At 44.0% G+C, this 10,281-nt stretch overlaps 1 protein-coding gene across 1 annotated transcript; it reads right to left on the bottom strand.

Moving 5' to 3' along the window:
• Positions 1-1,202: 1,202 nt before the first annotated feature.
• gpr63 (G protein-coupled receptor 63) lies at positions 1,203-2,333 on the bottom strand. The gene has a single exon (XM_037685247.1). The coding sequence runs from the start codon at positions 2,331-2,333 to the stop codon at positions 1,203-1,205; it is 1,131 nt and encodes a 376-aa protein (XP_037541175.1).
• Positions 2,334-10,281: the final 7,948 nt, after the last annotated feature.

Here is a 10,281-nt window from a genome sequence, read left to right as displayed (position 1 = left end):
AAACAATAGGCTTATCCTTGTGATTAATGTAGTATCTTCACCACCCCACTTGAAACAAGAGAAGTGGAGTTTGAACTCACACTTTTAATAAACCCTGGTCTCTACTGAACAAGTAAACTATAAGCTTTACGGTGTATATCTGCTAACAAACCTAAACTGCTGTGACCATCCCTAAAGGTGACCTGGTTTGAATCCCTGATTAGACTTAGATCACAGTCATGTATTACTACAGTACAGTCAATAATATATAGTCATGTAGTTATTTAGTCATGTACATTGGTTTCTCCTGGAGTAAAAAAAATAAAAGAAAATCCTCCAGTAAAGTAGTAAAAAGTAGTTTTGCTCCAGAACTCAGGTGCAGTATTTAAAGTAGTAAACTTTTGTTTGTTGTTCTTGTAAATCCCAGGTAATATGCAGCATTTTATCTTCAGCAGTGCTGTTGCATTTCTCGTGGCCAATTTTTGAAACTCACATCTTATTATTGTGAGCAGTTTGCAAAACTGTTTTCTAGGCTGAGCACATGAATTCATCACTCAACTGTGCCCACATCATACCCACCTAATACTCGCTTTGTTCTCATTTTGGCTGCCACTCCCATGTTTGACTTCAACTTTTGGAGTGCACTTAGAAATGAAGACGGGCAAATTTGGACCAGATTTTCAATATTAATATTCATCAGCTGTGTTGTTTGTTTGAGTGGGTGGCTGTGGCTGAATGGTTAGAGCAGTCGTCCTCCAATGCGAGTTGGAGGTTCGAATCCACCAGCAGTCACATGCCAAAGTGTCCCTGCAAGACAATGAACCCCTCATAGCCTCTGATGTGTGTCCCATCAGTGTATGAATGTGATAAATCACTGATTAGTCTCTTTAGAATGATTTGTTCAATTATCTTTGTAGAGATCTAGTACAGAGCTGTATGAATGGGTAAATGAGGCACAGATTGTAGTGTAAAGCGCTTTGAGTATCTTGAAATAAGATAGAAAGGCGCTATACAAATATAGTCCATTTACCATTTTGTTTCCTGTCAAGAGATACGCTCCAAATACAGCTTTGTGCTCCTGTGACGGACGATGCCAACTACAAAATCATAGAGTTTGAGACACCAAAGAAATAAATTAAAAAATCCAACAACAAAATCACAACATATGGTACATGGGGTCAGAGAGAATTTGAACAGTGTTCAAAAGTGAATTTACTTTCCCTTTAAACCACAGAGCGATGCTCTCCACATACATACACGGCGCTGGGCTGTATGCGCCTCTTTGTGTTGCCTGGCAGCTGAGGAAGAAACTTGAAGTATTTGGGCATCAGATCGAGGCATGCGTCACGAAACTTCTTAATTCTCCAGTAGTAAATGAGAGGGTTGAGGGCTGATTTGAGGTAGCACAACCACAGGACCCACGTGCTGATCTGAAAAAAGCTGTCTTTCTGGTAGAAACTGGCACTGAAAGTAGCCACCAGGCTGTAGGCAGTAAATGGTGCCCAACAAACAGTAAAAACAGAGAAGAGGATGAGGATGGTGGTGAAGGCACGGGTCTTGAAGCTCATGTCTATGTTCATCTGGAAGGGCCTCTGGAGGCTCAGCAGACCCAGTTTGCTGGCCTGGCTCAGACACATGCCGTCTGGGTGGCTGTGGATCCGGATGGCGTTATGACGGATGGTGTTCAGGATCCCCATGAACGTATACAGCATCACCATGAAAGGTATGAAGAAGAACACCAGAATGAGAATGAGCACGTAGGCATGGTACCCAGGGTTGATGCTGTAGCCAAAGACACACTGAGGAGCCCTGGGAGGGAGCTGCAGAGGAGGAGAGCCAACAGCCAGAGGGAAGGAGAAAATGAAGGAGAGTCCCCAGGTGACCACAATGAGCAGTTTCGCTCTTTGTGGGCTGAGCTTATCTTGTTTTTGGACAATAATAAGAAAACGATCTATGCTTATTATAAGCAGCACAGCTACTCCTTCCATCACGAAAAACCAAAAGAGCATGGCTGAAACTCGACAGAAAGCATCTCCAAAGATCCAGCTAGTGCTAATGACTGTAACTAGAGCAAAAGGCATGTTCAGGATGGCCAGCATCATATCTGAAAATGCCAGGCTTGCTAGGAGAATGTTGATGGCCGAGCGCATGGCAGACCTCTGGTACACCATCAGGCACACAACCACGTTTCCTGCCAGGGCCACGAGTAAGATAGCAGCCATGGCCATGCTGAAGAAAACCTGCAGGGGTAGGCCGACACCCCGCAGGACCTCCGGGGCTTGGGCCGTGGCTGTGACTGGCTGAGGTGAGGACCTGGAGCCCAGGGAAACGTTTGCCACGGGGAGGTTCTCCATCAGCAGGTTCTTGAAAGGTTCAGAAGTTCCTTAAGGCAGCAGTGGCAGATGGTAAGGTCCCCTGCTTCAAGAAGGGAAAGGACCATTCTTCTACAGGGTGAACACACATCATCAGAAGAGAGATGACGGGAAACATAATGCGGTGGATGTAAAGTCCCCTCAGAGCATCAGGACGCCGTCTGTACAGGTGGGCTAACCTGGGACACAAACAAAATGGGCAGAATAAATTAGCTGACGTATAAATCTATTCCAGGTCTCTGTCACACTCAACTCTAAACATCATACATGAATTTTCCTTTACAAAACAGTTACAAACTAAAAATCTCTAAAAAAAAAATTAAAGCTCTCAACAACCTAGCTCCATCTTACATTACAGATCTTATCGTTCCATATTTTCCTAACAGAGTACTTCACTCTCCAACTGCAGGTTTACTTGTGGTTCCTAGTTTCCAAAAACAGAATGGGAGGCAGATCCTTCAGTTTTCTTGTGGAACCAACTTCCAATTTCTGTCCATGAGGCTGACACATTGTCCAGTTTTAAGACTGGGATTAAGTCATTCTTTTTTGAAAAATCCTATAGTTATATAGGATTATATAATTAAACATAGGGATGCACCAATCCACATTTTCTAACTTCCGATCCGATCCCGATCCCTAAATCTGGATATCGGTCGATACCAATCCCGTTCCGATATCATCATCATTATTGATTTTATATGAGGCTGTAATAATCTCCTCTCTACAGGCAAGTAAAAGTTGTACAAATATATACATATATGTCCAAAAAAGGCAACTTGAGGTAAGTTTTATTAATGTTGGATAAGTTTCAACGTTAGAATTAAATTCTGCTAACACAAAACATGTTTTTTTTATTCCTAGCTTTAAAGTGGATATTAAAGTGATTAGATGGCTTCAAACATCTGCTAAGTTCATGGCATAAACCAACACAGACATGTTTCTGTTTTTGTTTAGTTTTTTTTAAATATAATTTTATTGTAATTTTCAATTTATATGCTTTTTATGATTGTCTACTAATTGTACTGATAAATGTCTCCTGGAGGGTAAACTATACCTGGCTGCAAGCATCAAGCTGCAAAATCCTTTGTTTTCTACAACTGATAGTGGTTAGTCATCAATTATGATGAAGTTTGCAACTTCACTGTAAACATTCGAGCTCCGGGGCTTCAGCGATGTGTTATTTTCGTTCAGTCTGTAGAAGGCAGTCTGATTTCGGTCAGTCTGCCCCTCCTCCGACATGGACAAACTGAGCGGGGCTGACCGAAATCAGACTGCCTTCTCTGGACTGAACAAAAATAAAAGACCGCTGAAGCCCCGGAGCTCGAATGTCCAACGTAAAACTAACTTTACCGCGGTTTAATGTGGTACTATGGCTCTGCAGACATTGCACGTTGCTGTCTTGCTTTGTGGTGTTTCTAGTGTAAAATACTTCCACACAGCGGACATGTTTAGATGAAAAGTTGGTTAACTGTTAGCCACAGTGCTACTGCACGTTGTAGATGGCTGCAAACTATGAAATGGATTTCCTGACTGTGAGGCGGGTCTTATTACTCTGGGTTCATGAGACACGCCTCCGTTCAGGAAATCCATTCCATAGTTTAAAGCCAACATGCATCATGGATCGGAAAAATTCGATACGTAAATTATGCTGGTATCAGAGGCCGATACCGATACTGGATCGGATCGACCCCATCCCTAGTTATATCCCCTTATCCTATGCTGCTATAGGCTTAGACTACCGGTACTAGAGGACAAATTGACCACATTTCATCAAATAAATAGTTAAAAAAATAATATAAATGAATAGTTTGTATTTGTCATTATTTCTATCCTATGTGGGTTTTTTTTGTTTTGTTTTTGCTCCTCCTAGTGAGGGACCCACTCGCCTACATTCTGGACCTGTTATTGTGTATATGTTCCTCCTTCTTCTCAAACCCAACAAGTCGAAGCAGTCCTAAGCCTGGTTCTGCTAGAGGTTTCTTCCTGGTATGAGGGAGTTTTTCCTTTCCACTGTTGCCATGTACTTGCTCAGGATGGAAAACTGTGACGAAATGAAGACTCATTGCAATCTGCTGGGTACCCTACCTTACATAAATAACGGTACCACTTGGCTTTTATAATGTATATAAATGTTTCTGTTCAGTGTCCTGAAATGACTTCTGTTGTGACTTGGCACTATATAAATAAATTGAATTGAATTTGTTATGAAATTTTTAGGTTTTTTAGTTTTATGTCAGGGTTAGATTTTAGTTAATGTTAGCCTACTATTAGCTAGTGTTTTGCTACTTTTAGCTTATAATACTATATACTTTTAGCTTATTTAGCCTTTTGCTACAAGTTATATTAGTTGGTCTTTTTAGACTTTGGCTTGTAGCCAAAATTTTACTACTTTTAGATTTTCCCTTATGTTTTGGTGCTTTATGCTAGATTTTTGATACCTTTGGCTTATGTTGTTCTACCTTTGACATGCATTTTCTTGTTCTGGATTTTTGTTCTGCTTCTTTTAGCTTTTCCATGTCCATTCCAGCTTGTTCAGCAGATTTCAGTAATTCAGTACTCTCTCTCTCTCATATCACTCTAACTAACACACACACAGGGACAATTTAGAGTTACCAATCAGTCTAACATGCATGTTTTTGGTCTGTGGGAGGAAACAGCATGGAGAGAACATGCAAACTCCACCCAAAAAGGCCCCCAGCCAGGATCTGAACTGCCGACCTTCTCGCTAAGAGGCAAAAGCTCGACCAACTGAGCCGCCCAGCTCAAGGTCTAGCCCTGAAAATACATACACAAATCAAACCTTTCCAAATAATCAATATAGGGCTGCAAATAACAATTGTTTCAATAATCGATTCATCGGCAGATTAATTTTTCGACTAATCGATGAATTGGCAAAAAAAACAAAAAACAACGTTTTAATTTCCACCCCTTTATTCCAAAATTGAACATTTGACTGACATAGAAATTCACACAAAAACAGGTTGCCATTTTACTATTCTGTTAGTAAAATATTGAATAATAAAAAATAAAAGTTAGTCAAATAGCTTAAAAAAATAAATGTACACAAAAATATATACAAATGTATCTTTATACCTGCACAATATGTAGCTACTTTGTAAAATGTGTCCTTGAGGGAAGAGTGTAACCTGGATTAAACGTGTGGATCATTGTAACCTGGATTAAAAGTGTGGATTATTGTAACCTGGATTAAAAGTGTGGATTATTGTAACCTGGATTAAAAGTGTGGATCATTGTAGTGAAGCCTTCGTCTTCAACCATGGACAAAGGCATCATGTCAGTGACGATCATGTTCAGGATGATTTCAGTGAAGAAAGCTGCTGCTGTGGTGTCCATGATGTCTGTCCATCATGAAGGTTGCCACTGTTTGTTGTTGTTTTCTGGAATGAGACAGTAAATATGTTTTATAACATAATTTACAGCAACTCAAGAAATGCCTTGTTTCACTTACAGTGTTAGGTTCAGGCAAAAGTAGCTAAAAGAGCAACACACACACACACACACACACACACACACACACACACACAAAATACTTAATTACATACATTTGAGTAGATGTAATAAATTACTTAAATTCTTGTTTAAATGCAATTCATCCTGCCATATCTGCAGTATCTTCAGACTTAGCCAGCAAATTAAAAGTTGAAGCTTAATCATTAAATTATTATCTTTGTGCTAATTTATTTATAAATCACATTTAAACACTGCTTGTTCCAATTAAATAAAATAAAAAGTAATGCACGTTCTCTATCTCCGTCATTAATCAGATAAACAAGCAGCAGCTTCAGCTCCAGAGAGACTGACGTTACGTTTTCTCTCTTGAAACAGAACAATGTGAATATTGTAGAGACTCACCTGCAACACATGACGAGTTGTATCAGCTGCTCAGCTCCTTCCTCCTCCTCGTGACTCCAACATGTTTACGTTTCATCTCTGTGGTTCTCCCGTGTCGTGTCGGCAATTTTCAAAGCGGCATGCTTCTCAGTTCCCTTTCGGTCGGTACACTCGGTACAACACAGTAGTATGGGGGATTGCGCCCTTGTGAGACAAACCTGAAGAAGTTTCTTTCAACACGCCTGTCAAGGCAAATGAGATCGCTGCATATACAGGAGGCCCCGCCCTCATGGCCTATAAATATGCAGTGTGGTCTCATTTCCCTAATCTTTTTGCACTTCACCTCGCTTTAACCTGATTGCAGGTTCCCTGTATGTGACTCAACTGTCCGACTGGAGGTGAGCTTGCTCCCTACTTAGGGCGTCACTACAAGATTCTGATCCTGCTTACTGCCTGTTTAGCCCAGCTAACGGTCATCTTTTCCGCTTGCTGTTTTTCTAGCCTGTTTAGCTTGCTAACTGGTCTAGGTCACTCTTCCCTGTTTAGCCTTGCTGCTAAGGAGGAAAAGTATAGAACACCACAGCTAACTTTCTGCCTGTTTAGCTTGCTAACAGGTAAAAATTTACTCTCCTTCTCTGTCGCTAACATGGTGCCGGAAAAGAGCAAGAGAAAAATCAAAGCCTCTAGCAAAGCTAGAAAGGCGAGAAGCCCAGGTTCACGTCTGTGTCCAAGCGCATGTGGATTTTTTCTTTCGGAAGCGGACACCCACGAAGCTTGCCCGGTGTGTCTCGGCATGTTGCATGCTAAGGCGGCACTTGCTAACCCGGAGTCATATGCGCATTGTAGCAGACTCAGAAAATCAACCCTGGAGAAGCGTGTGGGATTCCTGACAAAAACGTTAGGAAATTCAACCGCAGCGAGAGACCCGCTGTTGTCTGAGGCTCTCGAACCGATCACAGAGCTGGAGTCCGATGAGATGGAGGACAGCACCATGACGTTGTCCTGCGGTGAGCAGATAGATGGGCTGCTTCCCATGGATGATGCAGACGAAAACCAGGTCAAGTTCGACATGCAGGACTTGTTGCTGTTGGACGAGATCTCTCTGAAAGCCTCAGGCGGCCTCTCTGAGGATGAAGCAGGTGCTGATGAGGAAGCAGAGGAGTTTTCACAAGAAACCGCAGTGGCACCCGTTGAAGCGGATGGATCCACTCCAGCCCTGTTTGAGCTGTGCCGCAGAGTGGCCGAGTCTCTTAAGGTGCCATGGCCCGCTCCCCCACCTCGACAGCTCCAGACAAGACTTGCTGGTAATCATTTTCTCCCAAAACAACAGACCTCAGTGAGGCACAAATTACCTGTGTTTCCGGATTTTTTTAACAGAACTCACACAATCCTAGGCGTCCCCTAAGGCTATTCCTGCCTTTCGCTCAGTTTTTGGACTTGGAGAACATGGAGCCAGCTGGTCTGTCGCACATCCCACCCATGGATGAAACGCTGGCGGCCCACTTGGTACCCAAGGCGAACACATCAGCCGGCAAACCCACGCTCCCCAGCAAACAGTGCCGGTTCTTAGCAACACAGCTGGAAAAAAAAATCGACCATGCACAGTGTCTCACTGCGCGCGCGTTCAATACATCCTTGATGCTGCAGGCGTATCAGGCTGAAAAGCTGCAGGAGCTGCAGGAAGCTTTACAGTCAAGGAGAAACGTCGCAGAACTGCTCGACGAGGTCCGCAGGACAGCAGATTTTATCCTCCGGCTGTCGGGCACCGCAGCTATTGCCCTGGGAAAAGGCTGGGCTGAAGCAGTTGTCGCTCAGCGACACTTGTGGCTCACTCTCACCGAGTTGCCAGAAAGCCAGCGCTCCATTTTTCTCCAGCAGGCCGTCAAACCCACGGGACTGTTTGGAGAAGCTTTGGAAAAGATCTAGAACCGCTGCTATCAAAGAAGGAAGCAGGAGGAGGCACTGCGTCTGGGCATGCTGAGACGTCATTACTCCCAACCCAGGGACCCCAGTGGCCACAGGAGCGCGCCTCCACGACAACATTCTCTTCCTCTTCGTCCTGCACATAAGAGACCCTCACTGGAGACTGAACCGCGGGGGACATTCCCTGCTGATCAGCGAGGACGTCCACCACCCGGCAACCGGCATGGTCCAAACACCGTTTTGTCCTGAGACAAGCGAAGGTGTCAAAATCTTCATCAGCATTGAGGGAGAAGAAACAGCAGTCAGCCTAGCTCTGTAGCTGTTTTCAGAACAATCAGAGCCTCTCCACCCACAGGGAAAACGGAGAGCCTCTCAGATTCAGTCTGCGACGGAGTTCAAAAAACCCCGATTAAGCGGACAAAAATGTTTAGGGACTCATATTTGTCATCCCTCTGTTTGTGCAATAAAGAAAAAATGTCATCATCAAGCACCAAAATTAATAAAAGCATGTTGTGTTCACACTGTTTTGTCTCAAGATTCAGAAATAAAGGGCGATGTCGTCCCTTTTTTCACAAACCAAACTTCAAACATAAAGTAGACGGAGCTCCGGCCGACGGAGTTAAACTCTCCTCCTCGTTTAAATCCGTGTCCAGCAGAGGGCGTAGCAAGCCCACAAACGAACATGCCGTTTAGGCTCTCTTCAAATGGGAGGGCATGGCGCGCATGCGCACCATCGCAATGGATCATGGGAACTGTAGTCTGAGGTTACAAATTGCAATTCAGCAAGCCTCCTCTACCGTTCAGAGGGACTGTAATGTCAAAAATACAGCCAGACCTCGCTCCAACCCTGAAAAAGGAGATTTGTTCACTCCTAGAAAAAGGAGCAATAAGAATTGTTCCCCCTCAAAACGCAAACAGCGGTTTTTACAGTCGCTATTTTGTAATTCCAAAAAAGGACAAGGGTCTCCGTCCAATATTAGATCTGAGGCAGTTAAACAGAGACTGAGATCATTCAAGTTCCGAATGCTGACTCTGCGCCAAGTAATGCAATCTGTGCGTCCGGGGGATTGGTTCACGTCAGTCGATTTGGAAGACGCTTACTTTCACATATCAATCCTACCATAACACAGAAAGTTTCTGCGTTTTGCATTCGAGAATACGGCGTACGAATATAAAGTCCTGCCATTCGGACTGTCTCTGGCTCCTCGAGTATTTACAAAATGCCTCGAGGCAGCATTGACACCGATCAGGAGTCAAGGAGTCCAAACACTAGACTACCTGGACGATTTATTAATTTTAGTGGACTCACCCCCATCAAGCCAGAGCTCACACAGCTCTGCTGATGTCACACCTGCAGTCTCTGGGTTTTGTGATAAACAGAGAGAAAAGTCAGCTGGTCCCCAGTCAGAAGATCTGTTATCTGGGTCTCGAGCTAGATTCTGTAAGAAATTACGCACGGTTATCCCAGCGGAGGATAACAGCATTCCATCAGTGTTTAGCTCTTTTTCAGCGCGATCGTGTGTTAACGATCAAGCACTGCCTGTGCCTCTTAGGATTTATGGCCTCTATGATATCAGCAGTCCCGCTCGGTCTGCTACAGATGAGGAGGTTTCAACGCTGGGTTCACATGAAACCGAACCGAGCCCCCTCGCAGCAAAATCGGGTGAGGATCTCTCCATCCTGCCTGCAGGGGCTCATGCCTTGGAGAAACACAGCATTTCTCAACAGAGGGGTTCCCCTGGGTCGTGTTTTATCGCGTATGTTAGTCACGACAGACGCGTCAAAGTTCAGCTGGGGAGGAATATGCAAAAACAGACACACCAGCGGTGTTTGGTCTTGGAACCAGAGCCAACTACATATAAATCAGTTGGAGATGATGGCAGTTTTTCTCTCTTTAAAACTTTTCAGCAAAAATGGGGCTGATTTTACATCAACATGTGTTGGTGCGCAGTGACAACAGCTGTGTAGTCGCTCACATAAACAGACAAGGAGGCACGCGTTCACTGCCCCTCTTTCGTCTGACATACAAGTTGTTACTATAGTGCAGCACACGTCTGTTGTCACTCAGAGCAACTCACATCCCAAGAGTGCTGAATCACAGAGCGGACGCGCTCTCCAGAGGTGTCCCACTGGCGAGAGAATGGCGTCTTCACCC

Source organism: Nematolebias whitei, chromosome 12 (genome assembly GCF_014905685.2).
Source record: "Nematolebias whitei isolate Nwh7 chromosome 12, NemWhi1, whole genome shotgun sequence".
NCBI lineage: Eukaryota > Metazoa > Chordata > Actinopteri > Cyprinodontiformes > Rivulidae > Nematolebias > Nematolebias whitei.
The sequence above is the reverse complement of the archived record's forward strand: the minus strand, read 5'-3'. Positions and strand labels throughout refer to the sequence as shown.